General features: G+C 37.4%; 1 protein-coding gene across 1 annotated transcript in view; it reads right to left on the bottom strand.

The window, feature by feature from the left end:
- Positions 1–486: 486 nt before the first annotated feature.
- Positions 487–23,344, bottom strand: part of EXOC5 (exocyst complex component 5) — a 23,168-nt gene continuing 310 nt past the window's right edge. Inside the window, exons 2-18 of the mRNA XM_009573707.1 lie at positions 19,770–19,917; positions 19,168–19,362; positions 14,880–14,944; positions 14,412–14,440; positions 14,150–14,259; positions 13,626–13,670; positions 13,386–13,526; positions 12,201–12,283; positions 11,533–11,742; positions 11,229–11,264; positions 10,190–10,337; positions 7,827–7,935; positions 6,992–7,112; positions 6,117–6,203; positions 3,312–3,420; positions 2,081–2,296; positions 487–1,615 (exon numbers count right to left, since the gene is read on the bottom strand). Of these exons, the coding sequence (XP_009572002.1) occupies positions 1,427–1,615; positions 2,081–2,296; positions 3,312–3,420; positions 6,117–6,203; positions 6,992–7,112; positions 7,827–7,935; positions 10,190–10,337; positions 11,229–11,264; positions 11,533–11,742; positions 12,201–12,283; positions 13,386–13,526; positions 13,626–13,670; positions 14,150–14,259; positions 14,412–14,440; positions 14,880–14,944; positions 19,168–19,362; positions 19,770–19,874 (1,998 nt within the window). The 5' untranslated portion in view covers positions 19,875–19,917 and the 3' untranslated portion in view covers positions 487–1,426. The remainder of the gene's footprint in view (positions 1,616–2,080; positions 2,297–3,311; positions 3,421–6,116; positions 6,204–6,991; positions 7,113–7,826; positions 7,936–10,189; positions 10,338–11,228; positions 11,265–11,532; positions 11,743–12,200; positions 12,284–13,385; positions 13,527–13,625; positions 13,671–14,149; positions 14,260–14,411; positions 14,441–14,879; positions 14,945–19,167; positions 19,363–19,769; positions 19,918–23,344) is intronic.

Genomic DNA, 23,344 nt, shown 5'->3' with positions numbered 1-23,344 from the left:
ACCAACCCATAAAGTAAATTTCTAGAAACACTGTTCTGAAGATGGGAGAGAAAGAAGTTTCCATAACATACGCTGAGCCCACAACAGAAATAAAGTGTTACAGATGATTTGTTCAGGGATGATATAAGTCAGATTGAAGACACAAACCACAGCAGTTCCAACCTGTTTTCCACAAGAGCTCACTCAGAACAAAGGTCTATTTACAACAATTTTCAACTCCTTGTGGAAAAGCTACCCCAGATGTTTCAACATCACTGTTGCTTCAATTCACTGTATGCACACTATGGGTCCATCTCAGAAACACCTTGAATAAACGCTGGAGCACAACGGACACAAAAGTAGCCTGTCTCCAATATTAAAATCATGATCAGTGGAAGAGAAGCTTTCGCACACTTCAGCATTTTATATTGCTCAGGCACTGAGAATCAAGTATCTTCAGCACAGGAATTTTCAACTCTAGATTTTTGCTAGAGCTGCTGTCCATTCCTCCCAGATATGAAAAACTGGGCTACATTTTATCCTTTCACTTTGTTATAATTTGAATTTATTTACATACAAAACAAGAGATAGGAGAAAGCTCTGTTATATTAACCCAACAATGGGAACCTTCACCTTGTAATAAGAACGCCTTAGGCAAGGCAGCTGCGTTTACTTTAGGAGCGTATATAAAATTCAGTGTGCCGGTATCAAACAGAAACAATAATGTCAGATCATACCATGCCAATACGTTCCGGTGGGCCCTTGACTATTAGATACAAAAAAAAAAAGCCAAAGAACCAAAAAAAACCCCAAAACTTTTCACCACTTTAGCCCTGTTGAGAATGCTACACAATTAATAAATTACATCTTTCTGGGATAGTGTTGCTTTTACTCCTACATCTCAAAGAAATTCCAAGCTAATTAATTAGAGCAAGAAATTACATTGAGCAGGATAACATTTTAAATGAAAGAAATTACTTAGAAACACCAATCAAAGATAATTTGATTATGATTAGCTGTGCTGAAGTCTAAGTCATTAAAATTGATGAAGAATGTTTTTACACTGGTCTATTCTATGTAATCCATTGCCTACGCTATGCTCTGTAGTTCAAGTCTAACAAATGATATCTGATAATTCAATATTGAAGACTAAAATACTTTCAATGCACCACTTGCTTTCCTACACTGACATGTTTCCAATAAAAAAAAAAATCAGTAGCAAGTCGATTTGCAAAATTCTTCACTGGGAGAACTTTAGCTTACATGAAATCTCATTCAGATTTTTACCTGCTCGCCTTCTACATAGTCATGTTTAAATATGGCTGCTGCTTTATTCTGAACAGTCATTATCCCACAAAAGTTACAACCATGGTTTGGTAAGAAATCATTTCCTGTGCGTTCTAACAACTGAGGCCTGCCCAAAGGTACAACATTTCTTTCCACGCTCTCAGCTGAAGTGACGAGCAAGACGAGCAGACCTATAATCAACACGCAGCTGAACAAAGGAGTGAAGGATGTTCTTGTCCAGATTAGCAAGTTGTTCTCCTGAGCAAACTTGCTTTAAATTATCCGGGGCTACAACCAGAAGATTGCAAAGTGCATGCAAGGTATCAAAGAGTTGTAACACCAGCGCAATCTGCGGTTAAGAGAAAAATAGAGAAAGACAGATATTAAGAGTTAGAGTTGCTTGAACTCTTGTGATACAACGTCCACCTAGATTTTCAAAAAACTTCCTCCCTACAGAGGATTTACATCCATCATTCTCTCCTCATGTGTGCATAAATATATATAGACACACACACACATATATATCTATAGTGAGATATGCACACATGCAATATATATATATACACATAGAACACATAATAATGCAAACTCAATTCTTCTTCAATATACACACATAGCCTGCAAGCAATAAAATGGTATCAAGAAACTGCTCTTTAGGACATGATAAGTAACTGCTGAGAATATGTAACATCAGTATACAACATGGTGATGTTCAAACAGAAACAAACTCTTTATGAAGAAAAAACTTCTGATTAAAAATAGTCCTGCTACTAATTTCGGCATGGCTGTACATCACCAATCTGTACATGCTTACCTTGAAGTCTTTGGCACACTTCCTGTATTCAGCCACGTCACAAATAGCTAACATGCCTCCCATGCAACTGTAAGAATATTGCTGTAGGTGTTCATAGATAAGTCGATGAAAACGAACTCCAAGCTCCATCAAAACCGTGTCCACATTCTTACCATCCATAGAATTTCTAATCTTTTCCACCTGTTTTCTAACATAGCCACCGACTTTAACACAAGCCTAAAAAAAAAAAAAAAAAAAAAATTAGGTAACTCACTTTCTAGAAATCTGTTCTTCTCAAAGTGGCTTCCACATCATAAGCTGAACATCAGTCACTAAGTCTTTAAATTTCCCACAACACATCATTGAAATTAGTAATCTTCCAACTAATAACTTTCCAAGAGTTTTGTATTTGCCACATAAAGATGCAAAAATGCGAGTAGAAAGATGGATGCAAGACAATATTCAATTCAGTTATAGTTCGTATCAGTTCAGAATAGAACAGTTTAATTTGGGCTTTTAATTCAAACAATGATCAAAGGGTGGGGGGGAGGGGGAAGTGATTAAAAACCAAACTAACAGCCATGCAGGCATCTTCACCCTTCCCACATAGTACCAGACTCTATGTCCTACCGCTCCACTTCTCCCATTCCCACCTGGCTGCAGGTATTCAGGCAACGTTCACATTTCTTCCCATTGACTGCAGTTTGTTCTCTACTTCTCTCTGCATCGTTCCCTAACAAGAGCCCAACGTAACCCAGCACTACAGCTTCTCAGCAGCTCCTAGGCTGGGATTCAGACAGATTCGGTGGTAGTCACAACGTTCTGCAGCAAGGAATGTTCATGCCATACCCGTGATGCTTTGTCAGGCTCCTGCCATTCTAAGGGGAAAAAGCACCCAGCAACCAGAGAGTACCTGATAATTGATTTTCTGAAACTGATAGCTTAAAGCTAATTATCAGCTAAAAACCTTGTTCCCAACCTGGGCCTCTTGGGAAGGGAAAGAATGTGACAGTTTGTCCAGCACATACTGATTTGTGTCTGACACTAGATACGAAACTGCTAATGTTCCTTTTCAGCTTGAGAAAATAGTCCACAACAGAGTTTGGAGGTGCTTAGTGCAAAATGGAATAAATAAGTAAATTAATCAAATGCACATGTTGTCTAATGCATGTTCGGTAAGGAACATCCTGTACCTGGTAACACTCATGAGCATTTGAAGCTATACCGATGAGCTGGGACTTAGTTCACTTACATTAGTATATTGAATCAAAACATTGTTTTCATCTTCTGGTTTAAAATCTGTCTTCTTTTGCTCTGCAGCCAAGATGTGCTTCATCTGTCCAATCATACAATTCAGTGTCCTTTAAAGTTACAAATACAGATTGGGTTTTGAAGGGAACATTTTAATTTCCTTGATTTTTATATTTACATGTACTAATATGATTCTATACAAAAGCAAGCAGCATAAAGCAATGAGGAAAAAACCCCACTACTTAACATTTGAGTAATCTACAGAAAATACACTAAAAGCAAACATTTATTATAAGAAGCAAGCAGTGCTAGGATATGTCAAAGGAAATACTTCATTTAACAGACATGCACACACACATATGCACTCTTCTGAAGTTGCAATGCAATTCTATAGAGAAGATACGCTTGATTTTATGTAAGCAGTTAGAAAAAGGAGAATCAGGCAAAAAAACCCCAACAACCCCAAAAACTCTTTCCTCCAAGTTCAGTGTCTTGGAGCACAGCACACAGCATGCTGGCCAGCTGGTTTTAAAGGGGACACATTAATTGTAAGGTAACCCATTCAAATCCAGCTCTTCGGAGAAACTGGATAGCATTCTTCAATGCAGAGGGAATCAGAAAGCCAAAGGGAGCATTCCAAAGAGTTCAGCAGAATTAGATCACATTGTGTATTACTCAGAAGCCAGCATCAGAAAACACTTGGAAAATGAAGGAGGGGGGAAGGAAAAACTTCTTCCTTTGCCAGACCTTGGTATTTCTCTTGTTCTCAGAAATCTAGAGTTTTACAGTGCCATTTATTTCTCCCTCACAGGATTTATCTTTTCAGAACATTATCTAAGGTCAAGGCCCTTGGTTTACTTTAAGTCCAAACCAAAGGTCAAACAGCAAAGCAGCCGAGAGAGGCTGCATACCTCTCTCAGTGCCTACCTTTGCCAGGAACCTCCCTCCCTCTCTCTTCCCCCCCTCCCCTTTTCTTCACCCCCCTCACTCCTCCAACCTCCACGAAGAAAACACAGTCAAGGCCATTACAGGCCTTGAAGGATTCAAGTTGGGGTGAAGGGGAGGAGAATATACATATGCAAAGAGGGAAAAAACTTCTTTTCTACGCATAGAGCTCAGACTTGCATTTCAGGTGTACTTCATTCAACAATCCACATACCAATAGAAATTTAAAGAAATTATATCTTGCATTCTCCTCAATTTCCATTTTCAATAAATACCCCCAGAAGGCTGTTTACACAGAATACAAACTGAAAGAAAACCAGTTGAACTAATTTTGTTTGGCTAATAAATCACTTTTACAGAGGTAGACAATTCCTATGAATGCCATTCAAGAAGCTGCTATTGGACTTCTTCAGATTGAATAATGTTGAAACCATCAACATTTAGAAATTTGCTTTTGTTTTTAAAAGTAAATCATTCCTTCAAGCAAGACAATAAATTCGCAACAGCATCAGTGGCACCACAAAGCAGCATGTAAGCAGGCACACAAACACATTTTACATGTAACATTCATCTCAAAACTAATCTCTCTTTTATATGTGCCAAAGCACGAATGTTTTTGAAGTCTCCATCCACAAACCTCTGAACATACCATTTTCCAACAGGGACTTGCTCTCCTAAGTCTTACTATCACTTTTAAGAGATTAATTATTTTATAGTTACAAACTACTCCAATGCTGATGACTGACACATATCTGTCTAGATCTGAGCTTATGGACTCAATGGTTCAAGTATTTCAAACTTTGTGTTTAAACCTCTGAGGTCACTTCCAGCAGGAGCAGCTAAAATCTCAATTGCCAGTACACATCCTCTATCTCCATCTTTCTTTTTGCACCTGCAGAAAATGCAGGTGCAAATAATGTATCAAATCTCTTCCTCATCTCTCTGCAGAAAGTACCCAGCAGGACGCAAATGCAATGCCTGTTTTTCCTATACTGTGCTGTTCTCATCCCTCTCCAGCATGGTGTGATCCTTACAAAAACTTCAATAATAATTTCCAGAGTAGCCCTTGTTACCCACAGGATGGCTTATTTCCATCACTGTAGAGAGAAAACAGGCACAGAAAGCTTAAGTGACGTGTTCTAGGTTGACTAATGCCACTTTGAAATATGGGAACGCTACATGCTTCCCAGACCAAAGCATGGCATCACACAACTGTTCCATTTCCTAATATTAAGCTTGTTAGTTTGTTATTTTCCTCTGCTGCAAAACAGCTGTGATTTTAATTTACAATTTTTATAGCTATCTCCCCATTTTTTTTTGGAGAAATGGAAAAAAAAAAAGATTAAATGAGTCACTCACAACCTCAAAGCCAGTCAATGTCAGAATCAAAAGTATTCCAGGTCTATAGACTTCTATGACTAGGTCTAATCCATAGCACTACACAGATTCAAGCAAATCATCTAACCTATTTTTGTCAAACTTTGCTCCTAATGGAAATCCTGCAAGTCTTTAACCTATTTCAATCATGATTCCTCCCTCCTTTAAAGTAGAAAAAAGTAGTTTGAGACAGTAAGGTAAAACTGAATTATTGCACTCTCTTAACATAACCAAAATCCTTTAACGTCCTTACAAAAGTATTTATGGATCAGAAATCTGCCATGGGAAAAATGACCCTCTAAACAAACAAAAATCTAAATTTCCTATGCACAATAATGCATACTTGTGGATTTAAAAAAAAAGTTTAAAAAAACCCAAACAATTTTGTGTTCAGAAATAACTCATCCTTAAAAGGAAAACTAATATACATCACAAAGGAGTTTTACAAGAATTTGATTAACAGAAAGTTTAAATCTCTACTTGCCTATCAATGCCCATATCCAGCTTCACTTCCATTTGTTCTATGATATCCTTTTTCTTCTGAAGGCATTCAGATAATTTCGGAGAAGAACTGCAACAGTATAAAGGGCGTGTGACAGTGTTAAAATATAAAAAAAAATTTGTCTGCTGGGTCTGCTACTTACAACAGGATTTTGTGAACATTTCCCATCCCATCAAAAAGGACTAGTTTAGATGGAATTAGCTGACTTCAGAACAACAAATCAACAGCCTGAACAGCCATCTGACCCTGAGCAGGATTTGCTGAGTGCAGATGGGCAGTACTGTAATACATTTTAGGCAGTATTGTGCCTACTGAGCAGTGCCTCTCAGCTGCTGCCAGCCCCTGACAGGCGAGCGAGCAAACCCAGCTTTTCATGCACGCTAATTCACAGCACATCGGTGTGCTCTACCTCGAGTGTATCCAACCCGTGGCTCCCAACAACATGCAGCTTTCATGTAGCTCATATGTGGCTCCCAAGGGACGGCCAGCTGCTCCCTCTCCAGAGCCTGTGAGGTACCCCAGGAATCTCAGCAGCCCTGATATTGCCAGCTCAACCCCAGGTGCAGCTACAAACCCCCTATAGTGCTGGCCTGTAATGCAGCAGTGAGGTCTCTAAGGAGCAACTTGCCTCTCCTTCCTATCAAAACTCTTGGAGCTCCCTCTCTCCCATTAGTTCTCCAAGGTACCGATTTGTTTAACCTCCCTTCTTCCCCCTCCCATTACAGCATTTTGTCTTCCCACAACATCTAGCTGAACCACTCCAACAATAAAATCCTTTTAACAGAGATGATGAAAAAAATTGCTTTCTTCACCAAAAATGACCATTCACAAAGGAAATGCTAATCAAAGTAAGGTACCTGATCAATGGCATCAGATGATCATTGAACTGCTTGTCAAATAAATGGAAAATAGTATTGGCCTGGTGGACAACATCCAAGAAATACAGATTTGCATTCTTTGAATCAGAAGAGGGAATGCCTAAAGCAAAGAAGGTTTCATTAGGATTGTAATGATACGCAGTTCATATAATTAGCATGACGATTTTTTAAATATGCAGAATTTTTCCATGAATGCTTAAATCACAGGCTTAGAGTTTCAAAAATTTACCATGGTGCCACATACAGAATACTTCTCATAGCTATATCAGGTAATAACCATAAGCATAGAAATATCTTGCTTTTAAAATTTCTAAAAGCAAAATGGAACAGCCAATTTAAATATTTCTTCAGAACACGAGTTTTATGCTTTCATGTAAGAAAGAGAGGTTCTCACTGTCAAGATTTAAACTTCTTTAACAAGGAGTTTGCTTATTTACTGTCACTCTTTAAAATGCATAGGTACACTAACAAGCATGGAATTCTTATAAAACCTAAGACACTAAGCCTTAATATAAAAATATTCTCCTGCTATGCCACAGAGAACAATTAAAAGCGGTAGGGAGTGCTGATGTCCCAATTTATGTGACACAAATGTTTCTGAAGACAGTAGCATGCTTCCATCTGTGCATCAATTCCCCAAATGGAAGTTACACTTTAAAAGACATTAAATGCTGACTCCCAAATACACAAAATGAATTTCATTTAACCAATATATTCTGAACAAGGCCAATCAATAAGACACAGCAAGGACCTGCAAAAATCATCTGCACAAAAAGGCCAACGAGATGAAATACTCAGAAAATATTATACTCACCAGCAAGGCCTGTTTCTAATGCATAATCAATGTGTTCAGTACATAAGAACTCTACAAGCATAGAAAAAATTCTGAAAGCATTCTTCGGTAAGTCAGATGGATCAGAGAGCTTTAAAGAAAAAGAAAAAAAAAATTATCCTAAAGGTCAGTTCTACATACATTTGAAAGTTTATCCGATATCGCGTAGGAGATAAGCTTAAAATGTAACAAGTATTCAAGAATAATTGGAATTTTATTCTAAATTAAAAGTATTCATACAGAGAAGTATTCAGGAACAGCCTTTAGTATCAATAAACCCTTCAGCATTAACAAGCAAACTAAAGCCAACATACCACAGGATGCTGCAGAAACAAAAGTATGAACAGTTTCTAATAATAATAATAGTAGTAGTAATAATAATAATAAAAGAAGATATTAATTAATAGTCCTTAAAACACAATTGTCCAGATGTAATCTCAGGAATTACCTAAACTGCATACCACTGGATGCTGGGAAAATGTACACAAAAAAAGATGACTCTATCCATGTCCTGCCTTTTTTCTTTTTTACTAAGCTTCTGCCACTGGCCATAGTCAAAGACAGGACACTGGGTTAGATGGACCTCCAGTTTTGCCCAGTGCAGCTGTTCTTTTATCACCACCACAGTACTGCAGAAGAATAATACAGACTGAACTTCAGCTACATTTATCACAGTTCAGCTGGAGTCAACGGAGCATGAAAATTTTTATTAAGTGAAGTAATGCCCACATATACACAGAGCATCTGTACCTTCATGAGCTGTAAGCAACACGGGATTTTGGACAGCAACCTGTCAGTAAATCCCTTTTCTAAAGAAAAACGCAACAGGGCTTTTGCACATAAGAAGTAAGGCTTTGGTTTTTAAGTAATTATGTGAAGATATTATGAAGCTAGGAGTAAGAAAGATTACTTTGCAACTCAAGTTAATTTACGTAACAACGCTCCCAAAGATTTCTGCTGTATTCCCAAAAAAAACCAAAACAAAAACCCCAACAACAAAACACCGTTACAGGGATTCCCAAACACCAAAATGCTGCAATGTACGGTTACATTCAGAATTACCAACTTATTTTTTCTAAAGCAGTCACAGTTGGGACACAGCATACCTGCATGCATCTGTCATGTGATATAAATATTACAATTAGTTAGTCAGGGACATATTTAACTTCTCTTTTGCATAGTGAGTTGCCCTGACCACAAACAAAACCCTAGCAGCATGTATGACATCGGAGAAATTATACACCTGTAATCCAAAAATCTCCTTATATGCCAAGATCCATTTAGCATTGGTTTCCTGGTTTCCACCCCCAATACCTACAATTGTTTTCAGACCAAGTGTGAAAAATTCTGATCCCAACAGGAAAGGCGGGGGGGAGAGGGGGGAAGGGAGGAAAAGAAAAAAAAAGGAAAAAAGTAGTTGTGCACAATTGGAAAAAGTTAGTTTATATCATGAATTTAACAACCGTTTCTAGCAACTACCATATTGAGAAAAATAACAATCTACCTGCTTGCCTTGCAGTCACTGACTTTCACTACTAGGAAGGTGGTCATCTCAGTGTGTACAGGTAACGGTGCTGTATCTGTATTTTGTTATATCATTGGCTCCTCTAAGTTTATAAAATGTCAAAACTTCTAAATATCTAAAATGTTAACTTCTTCTGCACTAAGCTAATTTAGAATGTTAGAGGCATTAAAATTTGTTAGAAATCAGTGTAGTTAGCTAATAAAAAATCCCTAGCATTTAAGTTTGCAATTAAATTTCAAGGGCTTTCATTTACACTAAAGTATCAGACAAACAGTAATTGACAGGCAGTAAAACCAGTGATTTAATCAGAAGGAAAACACTTTTTTTTGTTAGACTAAAGCATTTAAAGAACAGTAGAGGGTTACCAAGGTAAACCATGTTAAAGATTATTCCTCTCAGCATTTTATTGGTGATATTCTGTAAAGCTAGAAGAAATGGCATTTGACACAGGAAAGCCACTGTTGAACTATTCTCGATATTTTTAAAGCAGGAAAAAAATTTACACTAAAGGCTTCTAGGCTTCTCAAGTCTTGGGTCTAATTTAGTAAGAAAAGCAATGCAGAGAATAGGTTTAACCCTCCCCACTTCTTCGAAAAATAGACAGTATTAAAAACCAGAAAACACAACTAGATCCACATTTAAAATCAAACCCTTAGCTTCCACCATCACCCTGATTCAGTGAAAAATACAAAAGAGAATTAATTTGTTTAATAATGTCCTTCCTTTCTTCCTATCACACTTCAACTGAAAGTTGAACCTCAAGGTTTAATTTCACGCACAAAATTGTATCATTAATGGAGATCACAGGAAGCAAATTTACCCTGTGACATCTTTCAAAAGCTTGTTTAGTTTCTTGCAAAAGATTAACCACCACTTCTTGTGACAGAAAAGTTTCTCCGTGTGTGTCAATACTTGGCCCCAACGGTAAGTTTGTACGTTGCCTTATTCTCTCTTTCAGGTCTTGAATACTAGAACAAAGATATACCAAAAGAAGATTTCACTGGATGGAAATTTTGATGCTCAAATTCAACAATGATGTAGGATATTTTAGTTGTTAACTTAAAAAACAGAACCCAAGACACAGTTTAGGATATGCAAGCATTAAGACAGTTTCGCAAGCTTTAAAAAAATTGCCAGTAAATGCAAAACTACCACCTCTGATCCCATGGTCAACTGTGTTCTATCATGGCACGTTCACACCATGGGAGCAGCTATTCCCCATTGTGGAATAAGAGTAATTTCAATTGAATCCTATAGCACTTATGCTCTGTGGATGAAGTTTAGCCTCCATACATTCTGTCCCATTGTACTTTCAAAACACTAACGAGAACTATCTCATCCATGCCCACAAGTCCTCTCATCCTCATCCACTATCTCAGCAGTCCTGATTTAGTCAAGCATGCTCCAACACATTACCATGCATAAAACAACCCATAAAGTCAGTCACTACAATCAATTTAATTTTCCCCAAGAAAATTAAATTTTCATCTTTGTTTCCTAATTCATTTAATTACTTTGCTGCTGCTGTTCTCTCCAAAACACTGTTCATTCCTGACACACTGAACCCAGTAGCTCTTTGAAAGGTGCAGTAGTCTTATCACCTCTGTTTCACACAAGTTCTAATTCTTCCTTTCCCACTTCTCACTACTCCTTTATTAGAGTTTCTCTACCCTGAGGATAATGAAGTCTTGTTTTACCTTTCTCTAAGTCCATTGCATCTTCTGGGCTCATTAAGAGCTTTCTCACTGACATTGCTATGGTCTTTTCCCCTTCCTAGGTCTTGGGAGGGGACCACAAGACCTGGGCAGGTGAAAAAAAATGTATGCTTTTAGATACACACATATACATGCTTTAGGTACCTTAATTTTGCTTCAGTCCTTTTGTGGATCTGGATCCTAAGTTGAAACATAGGTTTAACTGGTATTTTTCATTTCCCATGAGCGTATAAATACCATGCATCACCTTTCACGTGTACCGAGAGCAATACACTTTTTAGCAGAAGTTAACATAAAGTGATAGCAAGTTATAAAAAGCTGTAGGTCATTTTAGAAGCCTGCTCTTTCGCAGTTCATCACTGTATGTCTGACATGGCAAATACTATGCTTCTCCCCTTACCGCCTCCCTTCCATTTTAAAACTACAAAACTTCACAGAAGAAACTTACCCTCCAGTGCCAATGGACCTCTTCTGGTGGTTTTTGGAATCATAATAGCGTTGCAGAATCATAGCACTCCTACTTTTCAAATAACCAATTTCCACCTCAATGTAATTCTCCAAGTAGGAAATGAAAATGGATTTGATAAGCTTAGACAAGAAAGTCTGCTTATCAGTACCCAAGTTAAATTCCATCAATTTGCTTGACAGATTAGTAGTTCTTTATGCAAAAGAAACAAAGAAGGGGAGAGGAGGAAAAGGTTGAATTTGTATGAATTACAGCATTACATGTTTGTAAAGTACATAGCACAACGGAATCCTGATTGCGATTAAGACTTCTAGCAGCTTTACATTTAAGTAAAGAATTTCGCATAATTCATGTTTAATTACATACAGTACAACTGCAATCAAATAAGTCGCCAGTGAGATGCGGAGGACTGGCTTTTGCACAGTTTTCAAATTACTCTCAAAGATCACTATACTAAATACTTCCCATTAAAAATAATAATGGCAATTTTAAATTTTCTTTAGGAAAGCAATCGTCGTAAAGGTTAATGGCCACAAAGATTTTTCTATTTTTATGAGAAGTTTACATTTTTGGCTTCCTACATCTTGATAATAATAAATCAATCTCTTACAAGAGAGTATCTACAACAGTAATTTCATCATCATAAATACCTTGTATATAGATCATAGAGATTCTTAAGATACTGTTCTGCATCTGATTTCCTGTGTTCTTCTAGCTGGTCCTTTACATAACTCTGTAAAATTTGCATACATCTGTTAGAAGAATAAGCATCAGCCACAGGTCCTACTCACTACTTGCTAGATTATATGTAGTTTACTGAAAAGTGTGTGTCTTACTTAAGGTAATTCATATATTCTTTGGTTTTAAATCTCTAATTTACAGATCCTGCATTATCTACAGATAGAGTTAAATGCATCTTTTAGAAGAAAATTATTTAATAACACAAAGCAGTAGTGTGTGAAGCAAAGACAAAAGACATTGCTTTGAAAACATGCTTGACCAACAAACACAAAATCCCCTCTTTTTAAGAATCAAAAGCACTGGAGGCCCTAGGGGCTTTTCTGCACAGGAGATGCTTACATATTTGTTTATTATAATACATACAGAAAGCAGATACAAACTTAGAGCCTTCTTGTCATTGAATATTTGGATAAAAATATTATTTACCATAAAATAATAAGTCAAAACTGACACACAAATTTGGGGTTGAAAGACAAGCTCAATCTCTACACTATAAGGAGAATAACAACTACAGGGAAATTGCTTTTTGCAACGAATAATCAAGTTGTTGACTTTACACACTTAAGTGAGTGTATACGCAGGATGGAAAACTTAGTATTTTCAACTATTCCAAACTTTCATATAAATATTGCATTAGCTGCAAGACAGTGTTCACATAAGTGAATAACACAAGTTATTTTCGCTTATTCAGTGCTAATCTCACACATGAAACCCAATTCCAGGAATGAACAAATTAAAGATACTTATTAAATGTGAAACTTCTTTTCCTGACATACTCTTGGTAGGGGGCATACAGAAGAAATCAAATATGCGTATGACATCTTGTGAATTAGCTAATGAATACACTGATTCCCTTATAATTTTACGTATTGAATTTGAGTATTTTCAGTTGCACTGTATTCAGAGTACAAGTAGCTTTATTTGATATAGGCTTGATTATCTGTCTGAATTGTTACAGAGCAATCAGCTGTGATTCTACATCCTTATACAAGACTACAAATATTGTAAATTCTCATTAATTATTATTACTAGATACAATATTTTTGGATGAAAAGTTTCCTCAATGAACTTCAGCATGTTAAAATTTGAAATACCTGAAGTTTAACTTCAAAGATATTTTGAATGAGTTTGGCTAGCACGGTCTCTGGATTGCTAAAGACTTCTCCAACTTGCTTATTCACTCGCTGGCAGAGAATGGCTGCATCTTCAAAGACGTCATTCCTCAAGAATGCACCCTAGGATTTTAGAAGCACATTTCATAATATATTTACAACAACCTATACGACTAAATAAATCAACACCCAAAGAGATACATGTAAAACAAAATGCATTACCTCTTGACACTGTTTTATGTACACATCAACGCAATGGGAATAGCCCTATTGGGAAGGAGCAAAACAACTCAATGTTAGAGCAGGTTCTCCATGCTTTCAGTATAGAATGAAATCAAGGAAATACAACCACTATGAAAAAGTTATTGCAAAAAAAATAGATTCATTGAAAGTGTAGACTCTTTCAAACCCATTTTTGTCACAAACCTAAGGTAACGTCACTCATCACCACTCTACATATCCACCACAGGTTTCAACACACTTTCTCAAGCATGAAAGTCAGTTCACACACATAAGAAAAGATTATCTTAGAATGGTTTCTACTGACACTGCCTCCAATCCCCCATCATCTGTATCTTTTATTCCCCTGCATTTGATTTCAGATGGAACATCTTAGTATTTTTAAAGTTATACGTGTTATCTGATATGGTGGTTGAGCCCATGCAAATATGTTCACATAAAAGAGGTGCTTATTGTATCGTGGGTTGTTTTATTGATGTATTTAAATTAAACCCCTCAGTTTTTACCTTAAAATGAAGCAAAACTGCTGCTACTTCTCTCATTCTGGAGATTTCGCCTCTCCGCTGTGCACTGGTAAACTCCTGAATTAGCTGGCACTCTAAGTCGTGGTACTTACCTGGAAAGGAAAGGGGATAACAACAAAAATCCATCAGGCTATGTAATACAAGCACTGGCAAAAGCTGTAATACTGACAGTACTGCATACTTCTTTAATCATCTTTAACAATCCACATGTAGGAATATGGATTGAACTGGATAGATGACTTACTTGCTATCTTTGATTTTACTTCAGAAAACCTGTTAACAACAGAAATACTATGATTAAATTCAAATCCACATCATAAGAGAAATCACAGACATCCTAGATCATGAGGAACAGGCACTCTAGTTAAAAATGAAAACATGTAACACAAAGACGACAGAAAAGTTACACTTTTTATATCCATAAAAACCTACAAGCATCTAATTCAAATCTAGCATTAAGTCAGCACAGCAAAATTATCCCATTAAAAGTCTGTTAAGCAGTTTAGGATGTGTATGTGAAGATGATCCTACAACATGAGTGTGTGAACACAAATTCGAGAATAGAGGAGAGAGAAATAAGCACACAATCCATCTCAAAAGCTACATAAATCACTAAGTAAAGCACCAAAAAAGTAGACAAGGGAAGCATCAGAAAGTTATAGCTATGTGAAGATTTGGATTTTTTTAAAAAGATGTTCAGATAGAATTTTACCTGTCAAAAGGCAGTTCCTGTGCAATCAAATGCAGTTTCTGAATAATATCAGCTGCCTCTTTAATCTGTTAAGAGTAAAACACGACAGAATTATTAAAGAAGGTCTGATTGTGGGCTATTCCTTTCCTCCCCCTCCACTGTCCAATTTTCATACACGTAGTTCCTATTTCTAAAGGTGGTTGAGTCAATATACCCGTGGAAGAGATCACCCCCTTAAAGTTCCTGTATGTACTTTTATGACACTTAAGGTTTTTTTTTTTCTTCAACGTAGATCAAAACATGATAAGAAGTCTTTTATTATATGTTCACATTGGGCATGTCTGCGTAGGTGTTTAAGCTACCTGGACAAATAGCTCATCACTGCACTATGCCAACATAGCTATACAGCTTGCAGACCAAAGATTCCTAAGGGCTGATTAGATCAGAATGTGGCTAGAGCAATCTCATGAAAATTTGCACCCTTCCATTTGGGAATCAAATATATAGCTGTAACATAGACCCAGCTGAACTGCAACATTACACTTTACAAGGGATTAGGATAAAAGTCTTACTGAATCACACCCAACCAGAAGAGATCGCTGTTGAACTCAGAAGTGAAATGGCTAGCAACCCTTTCAGACATGTCAGGAAGAGCACTGGGGAATTCTTTGCAATTGATGAAATTAGCTGTATAGCTGTATCCAAAAAAGCCATGACAATGCTCGGCATGGAGAAGGGAGGAAGGGGAAAAAGGGGATCAAAGCAGAGCATAGTTGGAGTACCTCACATTTTCCCCAGGAAGGAGAAATGGAAGCTGTATTAGAAGTTATAAACTCTGAGGTCCAAAGCAAAGATCAGGATGAAAGTTAGTTAATCATGCATATGAATAGTCGCATGAATATAAAAGCTAATAAATAAAGTTAACGCAGCAAATTTCTGCTCTGTCCTGGACAGCAAAACCTTTTATCATTTATTCTTCCATGATCAATCAGCATGGGAAGTGCACCTAGTTAGCGCTTAGTGACTGTTTCACTAAAACTATAGAAAACACAAATTTGAAAATGTGGGGAACGCAACTGAGGTTCAGTGGATTTAAGCACAGAGTGTTGACTGGCCCAAACCGGACACAGCTCTGGGATGGTTTTACAGGCTTTATTATTCCGTCTTGGTGACTGGAAGGCACCTTGAAGGGGGCAACAAGAGCTCCAGCTACTACATTCAAGCAAAACCTTTTTAAGCTGACACAATGGAGAACATGGAGAACATGCAGTTTATCCTGTTCTTCCTGTTAGTCATGTTCCAGGGAACTGGAGTGAGAGGAAAGGAAGTAATGAAATCCTACTTTCCCACCACTTAGAGCAGGTTAGGATTAAAACTTTTCAAGAATAGAACAAGACACGCAGGTAAGAATACAGAGCACAGGCATTACACTAGGTTGGTTGTTCAGAAAAAAATAGGGGCTCTCATATCCATTCTGCTTATTAAGAGCAGCTTATGTTTTAACTGTCAGCTTACAATAGCCTCTTCAGTCAAAAGCAGCTACGCTCCTCAAATAAATCCAATGAAACAGCAGTTATTTCTATTAGCTTACAGCAACCTTAATACCAAACTAACAATTGTGATCAATACTGATGTCATTAGAATAGTCTATATAGCAGCAGTTAGTCACCAATGTTACAAAAAAAAAAAAAAAAAAAAAAAAAAAAGGGAAAAGAACAAGCCTCCCCACAAACGCAAAATTTTCTTTGTCTCCTCTTCACACAATAGCTGTTGACTAACTAAGATTTTATTGAATTCAGGGCCTTTTCTGTTGAACAACAGAAGCCATGACAAATCAATTCTCCATGGTTTCTGCTTAAATCTGGACATATCTAATTTTTAATTGAATCAGGCTTCCGTAAACTATTAAATCAAAATAAATATAGATTCTGTAAAATACAATTTTAAAGGCTATAACATATCTAGAAAAAAAAAAATCCGAAAAATCGTGGACAAATAATGGCAAGAAAAAATTTTAACACAAAATATTTTTATGAACAAGTTAAAAGGCATAATGGAATAATGTTGAGTACAGAACGTAAATGGAGAAAAGGATGTAAGAATAACAGTAAACACATTAAACACGGGAAAATGCCATTGCATGATAAACAAGTGAGCTGCTAGATCATTTTGATAGTTTAATTGTTTTAACTGGAGTGATTTGCTCACTTCAAGACTCTTCAAACAGGAGAGGGACTGGTTAGCTGGCAGTGCAAGGGAAATTGTGAGGATTTGGAGGATGAAGACACACAATACAACATGGGACAAGACAGCAAGGAAAAACCTTCAGAGAGACGATAAGTTAAAAATTGCATAGTACGGCTAGGAGACAGTAATGTGGGAAGCAACAGCTTGAGTGTAGGGGGAAAAAAAAGGAATCCAACAGATTTTAAGAACTGATGCTACTGAGAAAAATATGAATTCCCTAGGAAATAACTGCATTATAATTCTTTTCTTGCCTCCCCTTTCACAGTATTCCCTGCCCTCAATGTCTCAAAGAAAAACCCACACTTGTGAGGGATGGCATAGTACAAAAAATCATAACATCCTCCAAAACACTATCTAAAACCCACATCAGTTCAAAGATCAGAAGACACTGACAAAGCATTAAGATTTTACATTTAAGAATATTTGTTACTATCTCATACTTTAAAACTATTTTTAGTTCAAAGATGCATTAAGATGTGATAGCACATGTCTAGGCAGGTTCTTTTATAAACACTACTTCTACTTACTAGGAGGCAAAAAGTTACAGAACCATACTAACTCACCTTGACTGAAATTAGTCTCAGTAAGAGAACTTGTATCGAGAAAATCTTGTTTGTGTTCCCACACACTTCCTCTGCAGAAGACTTCTGGCCTTTACTACATTTGTCTTCCTCCAGATTTGCTGAATATCTTATTATTATTCAGGATGTATAAAGATTAACTTGTATACCAATTTCCAGGTTTACCCTACTTATCTACCAGTTTTTTCAGATCCTCCAACAGAAAGCATTACAAAACTTTAAGTTATAAGTAAAGCAAAAGTTGAATTCTATATGAGACTTTTCAGCAGACAACACATAATTCTCTTTAACTCATGCTTTGTTATTTACTATGTTGCCATTAAATATTTTTAAAATGCATGTTTTATTTCTACTTAGGAAAAAAAAGAAAGAAAAACTTATGCACATCTGGAAAAGGCTGTCCATAGAAGAACTTCTGTTATGTTGAAACCTTTCTGTTTTCCTAGGAATTCAGAGAAGTTTTTATGTGCTCCCTCTTTGATAAGGGCAAACTATCAACTGGTAATTACCATATATCCACAGACCATGAATTGAAAGTCTGCAACTTTGCAACTGACTTCTTGGGAATACAACTATATGAAATGATTAGTTTTTCATTTCCCTGAGAGATACCTTCAGCTCAGCAGAGAGGGGATGACTATTAACCTATTCTCGGGCCCTTTATGAGCTGCATTTCAAGCACATATTTTTTCCTGAATGTGCAAACCAAGTTTTTGCTGTTCCCATATACTGTAATTTTTTTCCTGACTACAATCATACCACTGCACAGAATTTAAGGAGAGCGGGAAGATTCTTCAGGACACACCTCAAAAAAACCCCAAACCAACAACTTTACTTATCTTTCAAGCTGCATAGGGAAATCTAATATGTGCCCTTTTGCTGACACTTTTCCTTCAGTTTATTTCTATTAGCCACACCATTCAGATTATATTTGCTTCATGAACATACTCTTCAAGCATAAGAAAAACAAAATGCTTTAACATGTCTTTGAAGTTTTCCTGCCCGGTTCCTCTAAATTCAGAGGGTGGAGACATAACCACAGGACTATACAAAGCCCAAAGGCATGCTGTGACAAAAAGGTATCCAAGGCCAGTGGACTGACCCAACAGAGTAAAGTTTCACAAAGAAGTTGTATTCAGAAACGTTCTGCATTACAGGGTGGATCTGAGGCAAGGGGTTCAAAGGAAAAAGGCAGATATTGTATGCACTCTAAAGTTGCCCTCCCAGCATTTCTCAAATCTCTGATAATTTCATAAAATGAAAAATGCCAACATTGCCACATTAAGCATCACTGAATACAAATGCTTTATCAGCAATCTGCAGCCTAGTGTTGTTAATTTACATTTCAGAACAATGAAACTTTAACAAGTCAGTCACTCACTGGTTTGAAGTCTGACCATGGTAAGTCATGGTAGCAGCTTGTAATTAGGGCAGTACTGCTTATTGCTTTGAACTGCTTTCATCCCGCTGACAGCTCTTACCTTTTCAGAGTTTGTAAAAACATCAGACTTCAGCTCTCCATCCAGAAACTCATTAAAGTATTTCATCAGCTTCTGAGCCTCCACAGCCCGCTGCCGTGGCGTGTTTACCCCCTCCAGTTGGTCGCCAAGGTGACAGACCTTAGTTGCTACATAGCTGATGTGCTCATCTAGTTCTTGGAAATGTTGGAAGGCAACCTGGGAGAACATAGACACGGACACAAAACTCATGATTTCCATTTACTGTACTTTAGGAAACACTAGATTTACTTCAGTAAGAAGCCATAGTGAATGCAAGCATCAGCTTTCCAGGTGCTGTATCTCAGAACTACAGAACTACTCAGAACCGCTAATTAAGTATACACAACTGCTTCAAGTTTAGTGTCTTCCTTTAAACTATTGTGAAGACTCGTTACTTTCAGAATAGCTAACACTCAATTAATGGAACATGCAGATAAGCCCCCTTTGACAGGGGAAATTGTTTCCCATCAAACCCTCTATTCTTATCTCAAATAGTAGCACGCTGTACCAAGAAATGTTAATAGAGCGTGCGATGCTTTTAAAACTTGCACAGCTTAGCACTGACTATACTCTTTAGATTTTACCTGGTTGCTTTTCTGCAGCTCCTGTACTTTCTTGGCAAATTCCTTTGCTTCCTTCTGGCATTGCTGTTCTAGTTTCTCCACCTTTCTCTGAATCCTTTCATCCATTACCTGTAATTCTTGGATATGATTTACAAATTCTTCCAATAATCTGATTTAAAATAAAATACAGGAAAGCAGACTTTAGTTTGAAAGACATTGTCTTCTGCAGAGAACTTAAAAAACCTCAAAGGAAATATCTTGCCTACAAGGCTGATATAATCATGCCTAACTTACAAATGCTGTTTCATTTTAAACTACATCACCCTAGCTGTGTAGAACTCTATGCCTACATAAAAACTATCACATAAAAGGCAGGCCAGGGGAGAGGGGAATACCTAAGCACCAATCACTCAAGAATGTGGCTCTGCCACAGGTACAAAAATCCCTATATCCCCGTCTTCCCTACATAAGTCTCGTAAGGACAAAGACAGCTTAGGCCACTACATCCCTTCAATGCAAGGGCTATAACAGGAAACTATTTTCTACTGTACTCTATACGTTACTGTAAATTTGTAAATCAGCATGCTATTAATAGGCAATGAATACAATCATATAGTCTCATAATGTTGTTTTGGTTATAACCATGTTGCTTCCTGACTTCACTTCTTTTCTTCCTACAACATAAACCATTTTAAGTTTTTTTTTTTTCTGCCCTTTCCCATTACCTTGATTTTTCTTTCAGACTCACATTTTACTCTTCCCAAACACAGTACATCTGAACACATTCTTAAATTCCCTCTATTCTTTTTCATTCCATTCTCAATGTCTCTCTCTTTCTCATTCCTGTTTTTGTCCATTCTGTCCCATTCCAGTCACCTTTTCAGCTTATACTTTTCTAAACATCCCAGTCACTGATGCTCAAGGAATGGATTATTCCCATATAGCCACAAAACTCATGCCAATACCTGAAAACATATGAAAGATTTGAGAAATCTGCTGTCCAGGTTTAATGTCAAAGCAGAAGAGGAAAAGAAACGGGAATCCCTTCCAGGGAGCGACTTCTAGGTTACTCAGGAATCTGCATTTTCACATATACTCTGTTCAGAAGGTATACTGTGAAAATGGAGCCCTTCCAACCTGCAGCGCTGCTAACAGGCAGAATGAGTTCCTCTCCTGGCTCCCCATGCACAGGCTAGAGACTCTGAGCAACCAGAAGGGAAAAGGAGAACGTATTATTCTACCCTCACACGACTTCTTCCACGTAACAACTACAGTACCTCTCTTGGCCAACATCTAGAGCTTTCTCCAAACAACACCTAAATGATACTAATATGATTCTCTTTAGTTGCATGGAGGGTCACCGAATTTTCAGTTTTCCCTTCTGCTGCTAAAATGACTGCTTTTACCCTGCTGCTTGGAGCATGTGAACTGCCTTTTTGCTCATTGTATTGGTCTAAAAACCTATTTCAAGTGGTATCTTTACAACAGTAAGTGACATAAAGGCACAACTTATTACAGAAAACTGGATTGGGACAGATGTTTATGACTTCTTTCCTCCACTTCCTGCTTGCCAGAAGCCCAAGAGTAAGCATGTTACATTAGATTCCACAGAAACCCACAAGGAACGGACTTAAGTTTACAGAAGTATTTTTAAAATAAAATTTAAATGATAGGAAGTGACACAAAGCATACTCTCAAACAAAAGCCTAGAGAAGTGCAGATAGTTTTTATTCATTTTAACAAGCTGATTCAGTTCAGTTTGGGGTTTGTTTTTAAACAGGTATTGTGCCAACTCAGCATTTATTCAGCAAAAGTATTCAATATAGTGAGAAAGAATCCTCAAGTAGAAGAGGTAGCTGCTGGTCAGGTTTCTCAGAATAGAAATAAAGAATCCAACACTCTTTACATAAAACAAAAGCATCATCATCTAAAAACAGAAAAGAAAAAACATACACCAAAAGGTCTGTTTCTTTTTGATACTAATTTTGGCTCCCTGCCCAATACTAGAAGATCCCACAAGAAAAATATTTATCATTGCAGGATTCTCCCACTTGTCCTGAAAAATATGAAAGCGCTTCACAGAATTTAACACAAGCAAACCAGTAGAAATATAGAAGATGGGTTAAATTGAGTTGGTATTGGTACAAATCATTAACTACCCTAAAGTATACACTAGGCACAACTGTGGGGAAAGAACTACAGGAAGCAATGTTGTGTATTTCCAGGCTTCTTCCTATTTAACTCGCATGTAAAGCTCTGCATAGGACATAGGCCCCAGACTGAATGTCAGGGGTTCAAGCATCTTCGTAGAACTCCAACAATATCCTTCCTCTTCTCATAGCCTCCAAAGAGCCAGACTGCTCCAGAAGGAATGTCCTTTGACCATGCTAATGAAGCTTTTTGTATCTGCTTTTGAGTAACAACAGCTTGTCTATGAAGTTAGTAATTCCTAAACTTCTTAAAGAGTTCTACCTCAGGTTACTAGAAACAATCTCAGTCTAGAATAAGATCCTGTAGGCGAGAAGTCACTAAGGAACAACTATTGCACTTTTGAATTCATACCACGATAATCTAAATTAACATTCAGGTAGCTAAACTTATTGTGGAGCCTGCTAGCTCAACAGTGTTCCAGTAACCATAGCAGGAAGAAGGTCAAGCTCATCTCCCAAGTTATGATCATGTGAAAAATAAAAACACTTAAGTTAATTACATCTCCAGAAAGAATACCAATACTAGTACAAAAGCTAAAAAGTAGCATATTTGAAACAGTCATTCTTTTCAAAACAAAAGAAGATTCAGAGGTTTGGAGTACAGAAGCTTAGATGTTGAACACTGCTGTATAAAACTATGCATCTGAGTTACCAATGCACCACCCAATGCTGGCCCAGTAACCAGAAAGCTGGCTTCTCAGGGTAAGGTTTCTCAACAGAGCCAAGCCAGCTCACCATGACCAAGAGAAGGTCCTGCACTACCTCTTCCTTCCCCACTTCCCCTACCCTAGCCTTGCTCCTTTCCACACCCACAGTCCTTCTCACCACCTGCTCACGGACACATACTCCCTTTGCACCTGCTCCCAGGCTCTTCCAGTCCCCCAAAATTGCTAACCCAACTAGAAAAAAAAGCTGATTTCTTTTTCTTGTCAGGTTAGTTTTCTGACATTTCAGTGAGTTAGATTAGCTTATCACGAGATCACGTGCCTAGAGCTAGCTCAAGATGAGCCATCACAGTGTGCAGCTAAGAGCAAGGAAGAGGGGCACAAGCCCATCTCCATTCAGCAGCAGCAAGCTGTTCGTTTGATTCAGACAATACAAATTCACACAGATTCAGTTTAAAACAATCTAAGTCAACATTGCCATGTTCCTGCCTTTCTTCCCATCCTACCCGTTTGTGCCCTTTATTTGCACCAGGACTGTAAACTACTGGGTCTTACAACAAGCCAGCTCAGGGAGCTAAACTAGCAAGAAACTCATTAAATTGACTTAACTATCATAGCAGTGAAGCCTCATATTATGCTTTAATCCGGCAACTCTAATGCTTTGGAACATTCATGACTGACAAGGACAAACAACATCAATTCTCCTTCATTCAAAAGAAGT

Source organism: Fulmarus glacialis, unplaced genomic scaffold (assembly GCF_000690835.1).
Source record: "Fulmarus glacialis isolate BGI_N327 unplaced genomic scaffold, ASM69083v1 scaffold623, whole genome shotgun sequence".
Taxonomy (NCBI): Eukaryota; Metazoa; Chordata; class Aves; order Procellariiformes; family Procellariidae; genus Fulmarus; species Fulmarus glacialis.
The sequence above is the reverse complement of the archived record's forward strand: the minus strand, read 5'-3'. Positions and strand labels throughout refer to the sequence as shown.